Below are 20,274 nucleotides of genomic sequence, written 5' to 3'. Positions count from 1 at the left end.
CTGTCACTCTACTTTTTGAACAATCAGCATGTCAAATAATTGTGGGAACAAAAAGGTAAAATCTATGGGACATTTGACAAGAGGCCCCTAGGCTGTTAGAAAAAAAGAAAGAAAGAAAGAAAAAAAAAAAAAAAGCAATAAAGACAAGCAAAAAGAACAGAGCATGCTCTATCAAAGAGTGCACTGAAAAAGGTGCAAAGTTACCTGACCAACTGGTTGTAGATATACAGCTGGAATTTGGGATGAAGGTTGGGAAAACAGACACTGAGAGAGGCCCAGTGATGAGACGTAAAGACAGAGAAGAAGTAGTGAACAGGAGAGCAGTGTCTACAAAATAAGGAGGAAGATTTTAAAACCAAGAGATCAAGAAGGAGAAAGAATGAGAAAGGGAAAGCATAAGAGCCGATCACAGAACTTTAAATATGCTTCCTGAACAACAATAAGCCACTTGGTTAAAGCAAGTGTTATACTTTGTGTGACATATAAAACATTTGCTTTTATAGACCTTACCAATGATTTCTGAATGTACGTGCCTTTCTTCTCAGATGTTGCTTAACCATCATCTATACTTTCAGGTAAATTTATTTGCGAGTAAAGTAATGAGGAGTGTGAAGCTAAGTTTTTTTTCTCATAAGCTTTAACATAGAGTACAAAAATTATGGCCATGAACCTCGCATATCAGCAATTCTATACATATATGTAATCTTAAACAAGTAATTTTTATATCTGTGTCTTATCATATATTTTAAACTTGAATTTAAATTTAAAAAGCACTACATTTGCCTTACTCAACTCACCATCATAATCTAGCCTAAAACAGTAATATAGTTTAGAAAATCAATTTATAGTAAAGATATCTTGTTCATATCTACAACATAAAACTTAATGCTAACTGGACCTAGTGGAGCTATCTTGCTTTATATTTAACAAAGGCCCATTTAAACAATACTGGAATATAATACCCATTCTATAAAATATTAGGGTGCATAATTAAGAATAAACTAAATAGGAATTCCCTGGGAATCCAGTGATTAGGACTCAGTGCTTTCACTGCTTCACTGCAATGGCCCAGGTTTGATCCCTGGTCGGTGAACTAAAATCCTCCAAGCTGTATGATGTGGCTCCCCCACCCCAAAAAAGAGAGAATAAACTAAGCTAGTTCCAATAAATACTACCAGTAGTTTAGTATATGTGCTGCCGAAGCGAGCACAAATACTACCAGTAGTTTAAAAGAAAAAAAAAAAAAAAATCATGCTGTGGACAGTTCAATCAATCATATGGTTAAAAGTTGTAAGAAATTCCATATGTTAAACTTACAAAAGTAGGAAAAAAGCACTAGCTTCTCTTTTTTAAAAAATTTTTAAATAGATCATTGTATATATGAAAGGATACATAAGTCTAGTAATTTTTAAAAGGTTTAAAGGTTAATTCTCTTTGACAGAGCATGCTCCTGCTCACATGCACACAGTAACTTGTAGATCAAGGCCAACACTTATTGCCTTGGAAGAGCAAGGAATAATATATCAGTAAATCACAGATGTGAGAAAATCTAGGTATGAATCCAGTTACTTATTTGGAATTTAAAAAGTATGTAGAATCTTGACTACATGTATATCTTTAGATAACTACATGTGTAGATGATTTCAAGTCTGTTTCCCCACATACAACTTAATATTCACTTTCTCTCTCTCTCCCTTCCTTCTCTCTATTGTTTCTGGATTGCCTTGATTTTCTGCACTGAAGTGCAAGGAAAACCAATTTTACCAACTTTCAATAAGACACTGCACTCTTCCTTGCCCCTCTTTATGAATATATAATAAGCTTATTTTGATGCCAATTATCAAAATATTATGCAAAAACAAATGTACTTCAAAAAAGATTCCAAAATTCTATTCATAACATTCAAATATCACCCACCCTCTTAAGTATATAACAGCTAAATGCATGCATGACCTAGTAGAAAAAGTAGAATATTGGAACATGTGAAATAAACTGTAAAAAAAAAAAAAACAAATACATATTAAATGTTTTTGTCCAATTCAATATAGAGAATAATAACTTTCTCTCTTAGAACAAATACTAATCATTTACTTCTCACTTACAAAGATTAAAGCATATTCAAAAGCTCCAGGGTAGAAATGCACAACAAAAGAAACGCTAAAAAAAGACAGCAGTATAAGAGATAGTATTAAGAAAAGTTTAAAGTTGGAATTTCTTCCCACAAACATGTTCCTTACTTAATATACATATATTCTAGAATTCAAGAGGGTCCTCCAAAAATTGATTAAAAATTAAAAAAAATTGATAAAAAAAAAAAAAAAGTAATACTTCACACTAGAGTTAATGCCACACAAATAAGAAACAAAATTATGAATGATGGAGACACAAATGCCTACTCATAGAAAATGCTACTGATACACCTTATGCCTGTTGTCAAGGCATTCCTCAACAAGGCCTCTGGTGGTTACAGAACTCTGGATGAGCATGAGATAGATGACAGATTTAATTTAGTATGGAAATAATGTTCCTATAATGCTTAAGCCTAAGAAATTCAAAAGAAAGTCAAAATGTTAGACTCTAAACTTTAGCCATGCAGCTATTGAACCTTAGTAATCAGCCACTGAGCACTTGCCCAGCTTCAACAAATGCTATTTAGAAGGTCAGTTTCTACTAAGACAACTTTAAGTTAAAAAAAAAAAATTTACAAAATTGAAAACAGATATGCTGACTTAATTTTCACTGTAGCTGGCTGAAGTCCACAGGGCAGGGCTCTAGTTCGAGCTCTGCCATTATGCTACCTGTGTGACCTAGGGCAAGGCACTCAATAACTACTGGCCTCAATTTCATCCTGTAGAACCAAGAGACTGTAATAGACAACTTCCCTAAAATTCCCTAGTTTCAACGTTTTATGATTCTTTCTTCATTTAAGTACCTTTTCACACTTTTTGAAAAATACATACCTCAACACATTGCTAGACCATGTGATACGAGAACCCTTTTTTCCCACTGAGCTAACAGTGCATTGTATTCCAACAGATTCTAAAACTAGGTTACAATTTGAAAGAGCAGAATTATGATCTAAACTTTAAATAAAACTTTCAGTTCTAAAGTCATCTGATTCTGAAAGATATTAAACAAAATACAAAACCTAACATCTTGAATTTTTTTTTTTCTGGATATAAACAATTCTTTAATTCTATACTATTACAAGTAAAAATGAAACAGTGCTCTTAATTTTAAAATGAATCAATTCTTTCATTTCTAATGATATTCAAAAAAGATAAATGAGCATATGGATAGTATTGACATAAAACACAGTCTATTTTTCCTACAGCAAAATCTATTGAATTGTTTAATAATCTGCATATACTGTACTTAAATCGGAGAAGGCAATGGCACCCCACTCCAGTACTCTTGCCTAGAAAATCCCATGGACGGAGGAGCCTGGTAGGCTGAAGTCCATGGGGTCGCTAAGAGTCGGGCACGACTGAGCGACTTCCCTTTCACTTTTCACTTTCATGCACTGGAGAAGGAAATGGCAACCCACTCCAGTGTTCTTGCCTGGAGAATCCCAGGAACGGAGGAGCCTGGTGGGCTGCTGTCTATGGGGTCGCACAGAGTCGGACACAACTGAAGCGACTTAGCAGCAGCAGCATACTGTACTTAAATAAATGAAATAATACAGGTGCATTATCCCTAATCTAGGAAGTAAAGGGAAAAAAGAGCATATTATTAGACTATCAGGATTTATTCATCCACTATACTTAGTCTAGAACTTTCTCTAAGAAAACTGTATATCTAATTTAGGCAATGATATTTAATACATTGTTTAAAATCTTAATTAAAATGTCTTCTTTAATGGAGTAGTGCAAATCCAAAGTATTTAATTTTGAACACTCATCAAGAAAATCTCTGTGATATGTACTCTTTTCAGTAAAAACTTCTTCTTCTGAGTTTCTTAGCATTAGACTTTTATACACCTTACTAAAGGAATCTGGTATTTATTCTTTTTTCCACCTTGACAGTAAGCTTTTCAAGAGCAGGGTTTATGTCTGATTCATCTTCATGTCCCTCAGAACCTACTATATTCACACACTTCTCAGTAAATAATTGCTGAGAGAATAAGTATACAATTAATAAAGAACAAGTTGCTGTTAACAAATGAAATAAAAAGTGCCCTATGTCCTATTTTAACACTTAATGAGGAAGATAACATCATTCTTTCAGTGTTTCATTTGCTCGGTAAATAATTTTCCTAAAATAGAATTGTCAACTTAACAGGAAGTCAAATGCATGGTTTTTCCCCACGAGTATCTGTTTCACAACTTTATACTGTAAATAATACCCCTCACAGCAGTAAACAAAACTCAGATTCCATTTACCAATAATGATCAAAAAACTGAGGTCTAGACAGTGTGGCTTTTGCAAACATACTGATATCTGCATTGTAACTAACTTTTTCCATAGTTTAAAGTTCTTTTGCTTTTCACTATATTGAGAAATGGAAATGATTTCTAAAATGTCAACTTGTTAAATAGGTCAATAAAAGCCACAGACTAGAAATTTTAACAAAGGCATTATTGTTTCAGGGAAACATTAATGAAGGAAATCTTTAATTGTAGCCAAGAAAAGTTTCAACATTTCAGAAAAAATATTTATCACAGAATCAAAGTTCAAAGAGTTAACAATAAGCAGTAATACATAATGAAAATGTTCCTCTCAAAGTATCTTAACTTATTGAGAAGGTTGACTATTTTCTGACAGGTATTTTATATTAATAAAATAGCAATCTCTTGGAAGACTGGCTTTTCCAATCTACAAAACAAATAATAGTGCTTAGTAGCAAAGGCTTAAATGATTTTGTCATTAGTTATTTACTGTAGCAAATGACTACAAAATTAACTCATTCTATTTATTGAGCTGACACCTCAACACTGTTGAAAGAGATTGAACTCTAAAGCTTTGGTAATCTGAATAGTATTCAAAAATAGTTTTCACATTACAGTAGGGGTTTGAACTCCATAGGTCCACTTACATGTGGATTTTTTTTTCAATAAATATTGCAGTACTGCATGACTGTGGTTGGCTGAATCTGAAGATGTACAACTGCAGATACAGAGGAACCACGTATATGGAGGAATCACAAATATTAAAAAGCAGAGACATTACTTTGTCGACAAGGTGTGTATAGTCAAAGCTATGGTTTTTATACTAGTCACGTATGGATGTCAGAGTTGGACCATAAACATAGCTGAGCACCAAAGAATTGCTGCTTTTACACAGATGTATAGAACGGTCTTTCGGACTCTGTGGGAGAGGGAGAGGGTGGGATGATTTGGGAGAATGGCACTGAAACATGTATAATATCATATAAGAAACGAATCGCCAGTCCAGGTTCAATGTAGGATACAGGATGCTTGGGGCTGGTGCACTGGGAGGACCTAGAGGGATGGTACAGGGAGGGAGGTGGCAGGGGATTCAGGATGAGGAACATGTGTATACCCGTGGTGGATTTATGTTGATGTATGGCAAAACCAATACAATATTGTAAAGTAAAAAAATAAATAAATAAACTGTGGTGTTGGAGAAGACTCTTGAGAGTCCCTTGGATTGAAAGGAGATCAAACCAGTCAATCCTAAAGGAAATCAGTCTTGAATATTCATTGGAAGGACTGATGCTGAAGCTGAAACTCCAGTACTTTGGCCACTTGATGTAAAGAGCTGACTCACTGGAAAAGACCCTGATGCTGGTAAAGACTGAAGGCAGGAGGAGAAGGGGACAACAGAGGAGGATGAGATGGTTGAATGGCATCACTGACACAATGGACATGAGCCTGAGCAAGCTCCAGGAAGTGGTAACGGACAGGGAGGCCTGGCATGCTTCAGTCCATGGGGTTACAAAGAGTTGGACACGACTGAGCGACTGAACTGAACTGATCATAGAAGTTATAGGTGAATTTTCAACCATGTAGATGGTTAACATTCCTAATACTTCTGTCCCTCACTGTTCAAGGATCAACTGTACACTGTTCTAGAGATTAAAAAAAAAAATCGCATAACAATAACCTCCCTTTTTAATGCATTGCTAGTTTTGAAAAATACACCTGTTCATCCTCAAATTTCAGCATCATCTTCCAAACATTAAAACTAATTTCTTTGCTGTCTTTACGCCATCCCTCCCATAAACACAAAAGTATTGTTTCAAACAATAAATTAAGAAGTCACTGAATGCTTCAAGGCCTATTCTCTTTGACAAATTTCTCAAAAATTTATTGCAGTAGTTGACAAAGGAAGGGACAGCAATGTTGCAAAAAAATTCTAGGTGTTTAATATTTTGGGCTCTGAGAAAATAACAAAACTTAGAACAAAGTCAATATATTCAACTTTTAATTTGTTATTTAGGATTTTTAAAACTCTAACAAAATTGGAAATAAACACCACATAAACTGACTAATCTTACAAGCAGAATAAGCAGTTCCTTCCACAGATGTGATTAAAATTATTAGAATATTATTCATAGAGACCAGCAATGAAGATTTTACTGGTATAGACAAGCAAGAAATCAATGAAGAAATTTCCCGTGAAGCTTTTTTTCCTCCAACACTTATGATCCAAAGGCATTTACAAGGCAGATAGAAAATGTTTAATTAGTTATGAAAATTTATGAGATAGATTATTCTGAATTAAAGATCCCTGGAGCAATACAGTATGCCCACATAGACTACTGGAAAGTTTGTCAGGAAAGGAAGAAAGAATTCCTACTTGAATACGTCTTAACTGGTCTAGTCCATGGAAATCTTAGAAAACGCATTCTTATAAAATTTGTAAATATTCAGTTTTAACTCCCTTATACTTTTTATTTTTTAAATTTATATTTATTTTTTAAACTTATTTTCATAATTAATTTAGGTATTTTTAAGTTGTGAAATGCCAATTTTAAGTCACTGAAATGCAATTCAATTAAGCAATGAAGTGCCAGTGTACAACACTGTACTTACAGTAAGTAAGGTTTGACTTAGAACTGTTTGACTATTCAGAACCTAAATCATAGGCTAATATCACATATAAAGATAGAACATCACTAAATTTGGTGATGCATAGTATACTGCCAAAGGATATCAAGGTACAATTTAAGTTCAATCTGTGGTCCAAACTGCTAACATAAAATAGCAATCAACAAAAATTTTAAAGGACCTCTCTTCCATATTTAAAGAAGGTAGAAAATAGTCTACAAGCAGCTACTTTATAAGTATATTTAATTAAATGTACATGCAAAAAAGTAAACTGTCAGGTAAATATCATTGGTATGGTCAAAGCTGGCATATGACTGAGCTATATCCAAGTAGTAGTAGCTTTCTCCAAGAGTCTTTAAAAAATAATACATAGAAATATTTTAGTAGAATGGTAGACAGCCAAATCATTCAACATTCTGGGAGAATTTCAGACTTTATGGTTTCAATTGAGCAATTCAGAATCACTCACGAGTTTAAGAGTTCACTCTTCTACTTGGGTAAGCCTGAGAGTTGTCAGAGTCACAAGATAAGATCTCAAGCTATACCACTGGATTGTTTTCCCAAGTTAGTGGACATGTCCTCAGATTTCAGAAAAGATAAAAAAATTCACACTTACTCATTTTATTACTTTTAATAAAAGCAAGGAGAAAACATTATCATGGGTATATCTGCAAATACTACTTTAGTTTTAAAATAAGAAACATGACAGTATTTAAAATAGAGAAAATTTGTTTTATAAATAAGGTCTATAGTTAATTGACTTCCAGGATGACTTAATCTACTAAAATGCAGCTGAAGCCATAAAATATTATGTTGTATCCATCTAATCTGATGAAGTACATTAAAAATATTATTTGTTCCTACTACTTTCAGTGTAAACGAGATATTTTAAAAAATGAATTACTTTTCATCCATGCGGCTTCTCATTTTCTTCAGTTTTTGCATAATGCTGCTTGTTTCACTGCTGGAGATTGAAATAGGGGAAGGACTGCGTGTCTCCAAGTCAGTTGGAGCAGGACTGGCTGCTTTATTATCTTTTGTATCATCATCACTATGAGACTCCTGCAAACAAAAGAGGACAAGTGTTAAACTAGAATTTAAGATCTCAAACTAATTTAAACACTGTCTTCTCAAAATTAATTTATCTTCTAAACAGTATTTGTAAAATAGCTGAAATTAAGGTATTACTTAAAGGACAAAATTATACTGCACAAGTAAAATGTATATATATGTCCTAACACAGTCCCCAGATTTGTTGCTTAGAGGAACAAAACCCTAATAGCAGTGAGCATGCCTAGCACCAGATCTTGATTTCTAAGTAAGTATCCTCTTCAGAGAAACAGCTGAAACCAAGGCTGAGGCAAAAAAGAGTAAAAAATGACTGAAACATCTTGTTTCAGAAAATATGGAAGTGCTCAAAGACTGATGAGTACATGTCAAAAGGACACAGAAACCTGCTTAAGAGGCTCCGAATGGCCCAACTTAAGAAAAAGTGAGCATCACAATAAATAATGATAGTAACAGATTTTACTCCTGAGTAAAATAGGAATCTATGAGTCCATACTGACATAAAAGAATAAATTTAACTCTGATGAAGAACAGGAATTAATGTAGTCTCAAAATACCATCACAAAGTATTTATTAATCATCAAATCATCATGCAAAGTACTTATTAATCACAAAGGGAAAGAGGGTAACTACAGTGAAATATGGTAGATGCCACCTTCACTGTATAGTTACCCTTTTTTCCTCTGTGATTGAGTCAACATCAACCCATTCCAGTATTCTTGCCTGGAAAATTCCATGAGCAAAGAAGGCTGGCAGGCTACAGGACATGGGGTCACAAAGAGTCAGAGCGAATGAACATGCATGCACACACATCAGTAATGAGATATATTGAAATCAGGTACCACCAGATCGAATGCAGAGAACACAGCATCACATCTGTGATATTCCTGCCAAAGATGCATAAACTGAATCTAATTATGAGGAAGCATCAGACAAACACAACTTGACCATTCTACAAAGTATCTGGCCTGTAATCTAAAATGTGAAGGTCATGAGAATCGAGGAACCTTTCCAGACTGAGAGAGACTAAAGATATATGAAAACTAAATACAATATGTGCTTCTGAACTTACCTTTTGAAATAAGGAACACTATTGTGATAACTGGAGAAACCTGAATAGTGTTTGCAGATTAAATGGTAGTAATGTGTCAATATTAATTTGTTAGCAACATAACTCTTGCTCAGAAAATCAGAGCTCTTTTTATGTGTTTGAAACTTTCTATAAATTTGAGATTGCTTCAAACTTTAAAGTGTATTTTAAAAGTCAAAGCAGTGAATATTAAAGTATTATTTAACTATATTTCTATACAGTCTGAATCTTCCAACACTACACTGACACTTTACAATACTTCAGAATAAGTCCAATTTTGTTTTTGTCTGAATATCTCCTTTAGCCTTGTATCATTATATAAGACATTAGACAGCTGAAAGAGGTATCACATAAAGAGTAAAAAAATTAATTCCTCCCATTAATTCTGAAGAATATATTTGGATTGATTAGCAAAAAGCAAAGCTCTTTATCCCAACTGAGTTTATAAATAGAAAACATTTTGAAACTAAGATATGACTTATGTGTCCCATTCAAAAGAATAATCCATGGGGAAAATAAAATTAGAACTCTCATTTTATATAAAGGCACGTACATACAACTTTATCCTGGTGCATTACTATATCACAGTGTTGGGATGAACACACATCCATCATGTAAGGAGGCAGAGTTAGGTGTTAGGAAGCTACATGAGGCAGAAAACAAACAAGAATTTCATGTAGTTTACCAATTTATTCTCCCCTGCAGATTTCAACTTTTCCTGCAGTTTTATGGTGGTCTGTCGGATCCTTTCTATCTCCTCCTGCTGTTTAAGAATCAGTTGTCTTTCCTTCCGAGCTGCCTTATTGGCTTCTTGAAGACGTTTAATTTCTGCCTAAGGTTTAAAGATTTAGGAGAGGGTTTAAAATTTGGAGGAGACAAATTCAAACTAATATTTTAAAAAGAAAATACAATCATCACATATACAAAACTACATACATAAAGAACTTCAAGATAAAATAACATTGAAAAATGTTTTAGTAGTGAAGGAGGAAAAATTTCTATCACTGTAAAATAATTTAACATGATTTAATCCTTAATTTAAGTAATTATAACCACAACAGAGTAATAATTTCATATTCCCTTTTAAAACTTAACATACCTTTCACATTTTTCCATAGTGCCTTTCAATCTTTACAGTTCTTTGTTTAATAACTGCATATCATGTAAAGTAATTAATATAACCATTATTCTATTGTAAACTCCATCCCAAATAATGCTTTAATGCCTATAATTGTTTCATACCATGGGCTAGTTCTTTAGGGGAGATTCCAAAAAGTAGGACAAACAAGTCAAAGAGAATGAATCACTTTATGGCCTTATAGGAGAAGGCAATGGCACCCCACTCCAGTACTCTTGCCTGGAAAAATCCCATGGACGGAGGAGCCTGGTAGGCTGAAGTCCATGGGGTCGCTAAGAGTCGGGCACGACTGAGCAACTTCCCTTTCACTTTTCACTTTCATGCATTGGAGAAGGAAATGGCAACCCACTCCAGTGTTCTGGCCTGGAGAATCCCAGGGACGGGGGAGCCTGGTGGGCTGCTGTCTATGGGGTCGCACAGAGTCAGACACGACTGAAGCGACTTAGCAGCAGTAGCAGCAGCAGAACAGTTTTTAAAATTGCTTTTAGAAAAGAATTTTCTCCACATAAAATGCGAACAGAAAACACTTAAGACAACATTGCATCAAACATTCTCCACACAGGATATTATTTTCTGTTGCTGCTGCTGTTAAGTCGCCTCAGTCGTGTCCAACTCTGTGTAACCCCATAGACGGCAGCCCAACAGGCTCCCCCATCCCTGGGATTCTCCAGGCAAGAACATTGGAGTGGGTTGCCATTTCCTTCTCCGATGCATGAAAGCGAAAAGTGAAAGTGAAATTGCTCAGTTGTGTCTGACTCTTAGCGACCCTGTGGACTGTAGGCCACCAGGTTCCTCTATCTATGGGATTTTCCAGGCAAGAATACTGACTGGGATGCCACTGCCTTCTCCATTTCTGTTGCTAACAGTGAGCAAAAGATAACACATTTCACTATTAACAATCATTAAAATTTAACAATTATCCTTTTTTTATCATAAATTTCTTGTAATCTGTTTTCTCATCAATAAAGTGAGCATAATAAAGATATGAATAACTTATTATAATTTCTTTAAATCATGTTTAAGAAATTTTGAAACTACCTGAAAGTGCAGGAAAGTGCACAATAAACATCTAATTTCCAAAATTAACACTTGTTACTGCAAGGAGATCCAACCAGTCCATTCTAAAGGAGATCAGTCCTGGGTGTTCTTTGTAAGGAATGATCCTAAAGCTGAAACTCCAGTACTTTGGCCACCTCATGCGAAGAGTTGACTCATTGGAAAAGACTCTGATGCTGGGAGGGATTGGGGGCAGGAGGAGAACGGGACGACAGAGGATGAGATGGCTGGATGGCATCACCAACTCGATGTACGTGAGTCTGGGTGAACTCCGGGAGTTGGTGATGGACAGGGAGGCCTGGCGTGCTGCAATTCATGGGGTCGCAAAGAGTCTGACAAGACTGAGCGACTGAACTGAACTGAACTGAATATTCTGTCAAATCTTGAAAGATGATGCTGTGAAAGTGCTGCACTCAACATGCCAGCAAATTTGGAAAACTCAGCAGTGGCCACAGGACTGGAAAAGGTCAGTTTTCACTCCAATCCAAAGAAAGGCAATGCCAAAGAATGCTCAAACTACCTCACAATTGCACTCATCTCACAAGCTAGTAAAGTAATGTTCAAAATTCTCCAAGCCAGGCTTCAGCAATACGTGAACTGTGAACTTCCAGATGTTCAAGCTGGTTTTAGAAAAGGCAGAGAGGAACCAGAGATCAAATTGCCAACATCCACTAGATCATCAAAAAAGCAAGAGAATTCCAGAAAAACATCTATTTCTGCTTTATTGACTATGCCAAAGCCTTTGACTGTGTGGATCACAATAAACTGTGGAAAATTCTCAAAGAGATGGGAATACCAGACCACCTGACCTGCCTCTTGAGAAACCTATATGCAGGTCAGGAAGCAACAGTTAGAACTGGACATGGAACAACAGACTAGTTCCAAATAGGAAAAGGAGTACATCAAGGCTGTATATTGTCACCCTGCTTATTTAACGTCTATGCAGAGTACATTATGAGAAAAGCTGGACTGGAAGAAGCACAAGCTGGAATCAAGATTGCTGGGAGAAATATCAATAACCTCAGATATGCAGATAACACCACCTTTATGGCAGAAAGTGAAGAGGAACTCAAAAGCCTCTTGATGAAAGTGAAAGTGGAGAGTGAAAAAGTTGGCTTAAAGCTCAACATTCAGAAAACGAAGATCATGGCATCCGGTCCCATCACTTCATGGGAAATAGATGGGGAAACAGTGGAAACAGTGTCAGACTTTTTTTTTTGGGCTCCCAAATCACTGTAGATGGGGACTGCAGCCATGAAATTAAAAGACGCTTACTCCTTGGAAGGAAAGTTATGACCAACCTAGATAGCATATTCAAAAGCAGGGACATTACTTTGCCAACAAAGGTCCGTCTAGTCAAGGCTATGGTTTTTCCAGTGGTCATGTATGGATGTGAGAGTTGGACTATGAAGAAGGCTGAGCGCCGAAGAATTGATGCTTTTGAACTGTGGTGTTGGAGAAGACTCTTGAGAGTCCCTTGGACTGCAAGGAGATCGGCCCTGGGATTTCTTTGGAGGGAATGATGCCAAAGCTGAAACTCCAGTACTTTGGCCACCTCATGCGAAGAGTTGACTCACTGGAAAAGACTCTGATGCTGGGAGGGATTGGGGGCAGGAGAAGAAGGGGACGACAGAGGATGAGATGGCTGGATGGCATCACCGACTCGATGGTGAGTTTGAGTGAACTCCGGGAGTTGGTGATGGACAGGGAGGCCTGGCGTGCTGTGATTCATGGGGTCGCAAAGAGTCGGACACGACTGAGCGACTGACTTGAACTGAATATTCTGTCATATTTCCTCTTAGTCTTAAATTTTCTAAAGAACTAAAATATTACAGATAACACCAGTCTGCAATCCCCTACCCCACTCCCTAAAGGTAACCACTACCATGGTATATACGCTTCCACGGTATACAGCTTTTTAAAATTCTTCTACAAATAATTGTAGTTACCTGCAAAAATAAATATACTGTTTGGTTTGTATAATGTTTTACAATATTTTATAAATAATATCATACATACATATTTTCAATCTTGCTTTATTTACTAAACATTGCTTTTATATGTCTCCATGTTGATTTGTCCCTAAATTCTGCATAAAATTACATTGGAGGTATATATATTTCATGGATCTGTTACCCCTATGGTTAGATGAGGTTGCTGTCTACTATTACAAATAATACTAAAATCAACAGTCTTTCACTTTTTTGTCTCCTTGGGCACATGTATAAAATTCCTCTCAAACACACTTCTCAAAGTACAGTCCATGGTCGTTAGGGGTTCCTGAGATCCTTTCTGGAGACTCTCAAGCTATCTTCATAATACTAAGACATTATTTGTCTTTTCACTCTCATGTGTATACAATGGCATTGAGCACAGTTTTAAGAAAATAATTCTATTTTCTAAAACAAACAAAATTAGTGAAAAGAGTAGTATTCAGATGTTTGTAAATCTTTATTGTCTGGCTTGATTTTTTTGTTCTGACTTGAGTTTTGGGGTTTAAAAAATTTTTTAGACAGAAGTATAGTTGATTTATAATACTGTATTAGTCTCAGTGTACAGCAAATGATTCAGTAACACATATTCTCTTCAGATTATTTTCTATTATAGATTATTGTTAAGATATTGAATATAGTTCCCTATGCCATACAGTAATTCCATGTTGCTTATCTATTTTATGCATAATAGTTTATATCTGTTAATCCCATACTCCTAATTTATCCTATCCCACCCTCCACCATGGCTTGATTTAAAAAAAAAAAAAATACCATGCACTGATTATTTGGAAAATGCTTAGTTCACTCAGTTATGAAGATCTTCCAAATGTTCATATATTTCATTACACAATACCAAGAAAATCACAATTATTATCACTATGATCTTATAAGAAAAATTCTTTAGTTTTAGGTGGTAGATAGAAGTTTTTACCATTGGCAACAAATACTATCAATTGTCTTCTTTGAAGTACAAGCACACTTTGTTCATTTTTGAGAAAATGACTGTCAAATACTCTATTCTGAATAAACATAGTTTGTCTCTGGATAACTCTTTCAGGTAAGAACAGTATTCCACGAAAAAATGTGGCTAGCTCAGCTTGCAGCTGAAACAACTGTACAAATGCTTTCCCATGAGTTAATCACCTTCCCCTAATATCCAGGAAAAGTGCATTGTAGGCTTCCCATTCCTGTCACACAGAACACAAAAACAAGTACTCAAATGCCAACATAATAATTTTACTAGACTTAATCAAGACATTCTTTAGTGAAATTAGCTTTTTTTCGCTGCAAGTGTATGGCAATGGAAGATAAAAGATTACTAGCAGTTTGGTGCCACTGCCTGATTTGTGCTAAATAAGGCCTCAGCAGTTTTACCGACCATTGCTGCTGCACCATTTAGTGCAAATATCAATACATAAAAACGGCAAATTCACATCTTACTGTCCTCATGAAAACAGTTTTGATCTCCTTCTCCCATGAAAAAGGTCGAAGGGATTCCCAGAGCTCTACAAACCACCTACTAGCTTAGGCCCGAGTTTCTAAATCAATTAATGTATAATTTCACCCAATCCAAGACTAGCAGAAAGAAAATATTTTTTAATGGGTTCTAAGGGGGAAATGTTTGCGTCTCTCTTAAGAATAAGCCATAAGGTTGTAGAAGCAACTGTTCACTTTAAAATGATTAATGGTACATTCATTTTTAAATGCTTATTTTATGTTATGTGTGTTGTTGTTGTTTAGTCATAAGTCATGTCTGACTCTTCGTGACCCCACGGACTGTAGCCTGCCAGACCCCTCTGTCCATGGAATTCTCCAGGCAAGAATATTGGGGTGGATAACTATTCCCTTCTCCAGAGGATCTTCCTGACTCAGGGATCAAACCTGGTCTCCTGCATTGCAGGCAGATTCTTTACTATCTGGGCTTCCCTGATAGCTCGGTTGGTAAAGAATCCACCTGTCATGTCCAACTCTCTGCGACCCTATGGATGGTAGCCTGCCAGCTTCTCTGTCCATTGCATTCTTCAGGCAAGAATACTGGAGTGGATTGCCATTTCCTTCTCCAGGTATTGGACAGCAGAGATACAGAATGTTACCATTATTGAATGGGTTTTATATCTAGTACAATTTGTCCTGCATTGTTATATTTTCTTGCAGAAATATGCTCTATTTCATCTATCACTGAAGAAATAAGTTGTTTCCACTTTCCCCTATACAGTGCAAAAGCTTCGAGGATATATACCAAGACACAGAAATGCTGAGTCACAGATTATATGTGTCTTCAAGTTGACTAGATACAATCAAACTACTCTGAAAGGGGTTACACCAGTTTCAGGAACTCTCTCACCAGCTACAGAGAACTTCAGTGACAAAAACTGGAGACCTAAGACAGTTAATTCTTAAACCTGTCTTAAAACTTCCAATTTAATTCTTCAAACTCAGTCTTCCCCTCAAATTATCTGCGAATTCTAAAGTAGCATAGACAAAAAGCCTAAGGAATTAAGCCAGAAACCGTTCAACAGCACAGCAGAAATCCTATAGTCTCTTGTGCTGGTAAAAAAAAAAAAAAAGTTAACCAGGCTTTTAGCTAAAATCCCTGCAGGGTCACAACCTAGGCTCAATGCAAAGCAGGACACTGAGGCTTATCAACACCGTAACCCAATATCAACCCAGCTCAGCCCTTGAGTGGAATAAAATGAACAGCTGACCACTCCAAATGCATAGCAGAGGAAAAAACAAATCCTAAGGGAAGATAACATCATTTGGAGCCTTTGCAGTTATTTATACACACTGTCCAGCATTGATTTTAAAAAAATTACTGGCATGCAAAGAAAAAGGATAGTATGATAATAAAAAATAGTAGCAGACAATAGTAGTAGACACACAAATGTCCAAATGATGGAGTTGGAGATAAGGGAGTTAAAAAAGTGGGCTCCTCTGGTAGCTCAGTTGGTAAAGAAACCTCCTCCAATGCAGGAGACCCCGGTTTGATTCCTGGGTCGGGAAGATCTGCTGGAGAAGGGACAGGCTAACCACTCCAGTATCCTTGGGCTTCCCTGGTGGCTCAGGTGGTAAAGAATCCACCTGCAATGCGGGAGACCTGGGTTAGATTCCTGGGTTTGGAAGATCCCCTGTAGAAGGGAAAGGCTACCCACTCCAGTATCCTGGCCTGGAGAATTCCATGGACTGCATAGTCCATGGGGCTACAAAGAGTCAGATACAACTGAGCAACCTTCACTTTCACTTTTCTTTCAAGTTAAAAAAACTATGTATAATGTGTTCAAAAAATAATAGAAAAATACAGAAAAACAGATGAAAAGGTAGAAAATTTCAACAAGAATGAAAATCTATAAAAAAGAACAAAACAGGTATTAGAGAACTAAAAAAAATTCAAATTAAGAATTCATTGGATAGATTTAACAGTATATATCACAGTGCAAAACCCTAAAGAGAGAGTTTTCAAAAACTGATGAAATAATACAGACAATAGATTTAAGAAGCTCAGCAAACTCTAATAGTATCAATATTAAAAAAAAAACAAAAAAAAACTACCTAGGCGCATCACAGTAAATCTATATTAAATCATTGTAAAATCAAAGACAAATTTTTGTTTTTATTTTTTGGCCACACTGTGTGACTTGCAGGATTTTAGTTCCCCAACAAGGGGCTGAACCCAATCCCTGGCAGTGGAAGTGCCAAGTCCTAACCACTGGACTACCAGGGAATTCCCTAGACAAATTCTTTAAAATCTTAAAAGCAATCTCTGAAAGAATTAACTTGTGTCTCCATGGGAACAAAGGAAAGCAGTAGACAATGGAAAATGAAATCATTAAAAATGTTAAAGGAAAATAATCCTATACCTACTTAAAAATATCCTTCAAAAATGAAGGTAAGGGACTGTCCTTGTGGTCTAGTGGTTAAGACACCATGCTTCTGCTGCAGGGGGCATGGGTTCGATGCCTGGTCAAGGAACTAACATCCTGCATGCCACAAAGCATGGCCAAAAAATATGGGAAAAAAAGAAAAAAAAAGAAGGTAAAACAAGTATATCTTCAAACCAATGAAAGTAAAATTTGGTATCAGCAAGCATACAATAAAATAACAGATTCACCAAAATTAAAAGTTGTGTGCCTCAAAGTATAGTATCAAGAAAGTGAAAACAAGCCTACGGAATGAGAAATTATTTGTAAATTCAGTTTTTTCCTGCTTTACAAAGAGAAAGCTACTGTAATATTGTAAAAAATTATTTATTTAAACTAAGGGAGAATTTTAAGTTACTTTAAAACCTTTTTTTTTTGGATTAAAAAAATAACATCTTTAAAAAAAAAGTTTCTCAACTTCATATGACCAGTGATGCTTCCTCAGGTGAACATTCTTTTTTGGGCCATGCTGTGTGGCTTGTAGGATTTTAGTTCCCCAACCAGGGACCGAACCTGGACCACAGCAATAAAAGCACCAAATCCTAACCACTGGACCACCAAGGAATTCCCTCTATGGCAAAGTTAAACAAAAACAAACTTTTAAGTAACATTCCAATATATGACTCAAATGATTAAGTTCATAGCCTATACAACATAGCAGCTAGTACCTGCTAACAGGTCAATAAAGGGAAACTAAGCAACCCACTCCAGTACTCTTGCCTGGAAAATTCCATGGACGGAGGAGCCTGGAAGGCTGCAGTCCATGGGGTTGCGAACAGTCAGACACAACTGAGCAACTTCACTTTCACTTTTCACTTTCATGCACTGGAGAAGGAAATGGCAACCCACTCCAGTGTTCTTGCCTGGAGAATCCCAAGGACGGCGGAGCCTGGTGGGCTGCCATCTATGGGGTCGCACAGAGTTGGACACAACAGAAGTGACTTAGCAGCAGCAGAATTTATTAAATACTTACCAGGCAATGTGAAACACATTATATATATGTTATCTCATTTAATCCTCACAACCACCATATGAAATATAATCTCACTTCAACAGATGGGGAGACTAAGTCTCAGAGAGTTACTTTTTTTTTTTTCAGAGAGTTACTTAAACTTGACCATGATTACACATTTGCAACTGGCAAAGCTCGAATTCAAATAATAACAACTAACATTTATTGAGCATTTACCTTTGTGCCAAGGTCTGTTCTAAATTTATTATATATATTACTCATTTATTCCTCTCAACAACAAAGTATGTTATTACTATTATGATCAGTTTATAGAAAATGAAACTGAGGCACAGATAAGTTAAGTAACTTTTCAAGATTATAAAACTAATAATTGGTAGATCTGGGATTTTAATCTAGGCAATCTGAATTTAGGGCTTCCCTTATGGCTTAGTGGTAAAGAATCTGTCTGTCACTATGGGTCAATCCCTGGGTTGGGAAAATCCCCTGGAGACAGAAACGGCAATCCATTCCAATATTTTTACCTAGGAAATCCAGTGGACAGAGGAGTCTGGAGGGCTCCAGTTCAGGGGCTTGCAAAGAGTTGGACACGACTCAGTGACTAAACAACAACAAACAGTCTGAATCTAGAGCCTGAATTTTTAACCATGACACTACACTGCCTCTCCAGGATTCAAATCCCAGGTCCTGCTAGGTCCACTAAGCCTAAATATTTGTCAATTTGTAATTCATGTATCTTAAAAGTCTTTTTAGGGAAACAATGACTAAAAAGTTAAGACAATTAGACTCACAAATATTATAATTTTTAAAATACACATATCAAAACACAATTGTACAATATTTTACACAGCAAATGAAAGCAGGTTTGACTTAATACGGTATTCTGTTGGCAGTGAAGCACAATCCTAATTTAGAAGAAATACAGTAGGCCATTAAGCAACTCTTGTAATTATAGTAGTAGGCATAACGAGTGGTTAATATCAACTAAATCTCCTTCAGTGAGATAATAAGAAAAAAGATTAGGCGAAATAATAGATTTCACAATCTAATTTGTCCCCTTTGTTTTTCCTAACATACCTTTTCTTGCTGCAACCTTAAGAGCAAACCACGCTGTTTCTTCCGGAGTGGGGGCATTTTGTCATCTTCACCTTTATCTCGTAGATGTCTGCAATCATTCCCATTGAGACAAAATTAGTTTAAATTCCTATTCTAATATCAAGAATTCTCAACCCCTTAAAATTTTTAAATCATTTAACATTTTCAAATGTAGAAAACAGTTGCTTTATGCAACAATTCCTATCCCAACCAATATTTTATTGGATATGTGATATAAGCAAATCTTAGACTATGTCCTTTAAAGATAGAATAGCTTTGAGAATCTATAACACAATAAAGTAAGCATAAAATAACAATATAAGAGTCAGTTAAGTGATGAAAGAAATACAAAGAGAATGTTATATGAATAGGAGGTCTTGAAAGCAACATGATTCAACAATGACTGCTATACTTCTAGCCTGAGAAACAAGGTTGATCAAATTAAATGAGGAAACAAAAACATCTTTAAAAACAAAGCATTTCATAAAAGGAGAAACTGAACAGTCAAAATTATGTTCATTGAAAGAACTTACTTTTTCTGATGCTCTAACCAGGCTAGTTCAGCTTTAGTTTTCTCCTTCAAGGCCTTTTCACGGAGACGCAGGAGTGAAGACTGGTGAGCTGCTCTCATTTCCTCTTCTTTCATATATTGTCGAACCATCTCCATAGTAAATTTAGAAAAGCTGTCTTGTCCTCCTGAGAATGGCATGCTCAGCTCCTGAGTTAGAGAGTTTAAGTCATCTTGATCACTGTATATACCTTTTGGAACTTAATTAACTTCATTAAAAGAGGTATGCACTTATAAAAATAAATTATGTATATAGAAAGGCTGCCAACCATGTTAAAGAACATTCTTCAAAAAAAAGGCACATGAGAGAGAAAGTAACACTCAACTGCCAATTTATTTACCCAATAAAATTTTAACAAATAACT

The 20,274-nt window shown here is 35.8% G+C and overlaps 1 protein-coding gene across 4 annotated transcripts in view; it reads right to left on the bottom strand.

Moving 5' to 3' along the window:
• Positions 1 to 20,274, bottom strand: part of CEP350 (centrosomal protein 350) — a 162,749-nt gene that overhangs the window by 42,394 nt on the left and 100,081 nt on the right. For 3 of the 4 annotated variants that reach the window (XM_027565478.1, XM_027565477.1, XM_027565479.1), the window contains 5 exons: positions 19,875 to 20,059; positions 19,324 to 19,411; positions 9,857 to 10,003; positions 7,918 to 8,075; positions 205 to 327 (listed from right to left, as the gene is read on the bottom strand). In XM_027565478.1, coding sequence (XP_027421279.1) covers positions 205 to 327; positions 7,918 to 8,075; positions 9,857 to 10,003; positions 19,324 to 19,411; positions 19,875 to 20,059 — 701 coding nt within the window. The remainder of the gene's footprint in view (positions 1 to 204; positions 328 to 7,917; positions 8,076 to 9,856; positions 10,004 to 19,323; positions 19,412 to 19,874; positions 20,060 to 20,274) is intronic. The other variant, XM_027565480.1, reaches the window with a different exon arrangement.

The sequence above is a fragment of the Bos indicus x Bos taurus genome, chromosome 16 (genome assembly GCF_003369695.1).
Source record: "Bos indicus x Bos taurus breed Angus x Brahman F1 hybrid chromosome 16, Bos_hybrid_MaternalHap_v2.0, whole genome shotgun sequence".
Lineage (NCBI taxonomy): Eukaryota > Metazoa > Chordata > Mammalia > Artiodactyla > Bovidae > Bos > Bos indicus x Bos taurus.
The sequence above is the reverse complement of the archived record's forward strand: the minus strand, read 5'-3'. Positions and strand labels throughout refer to the sequence as shown.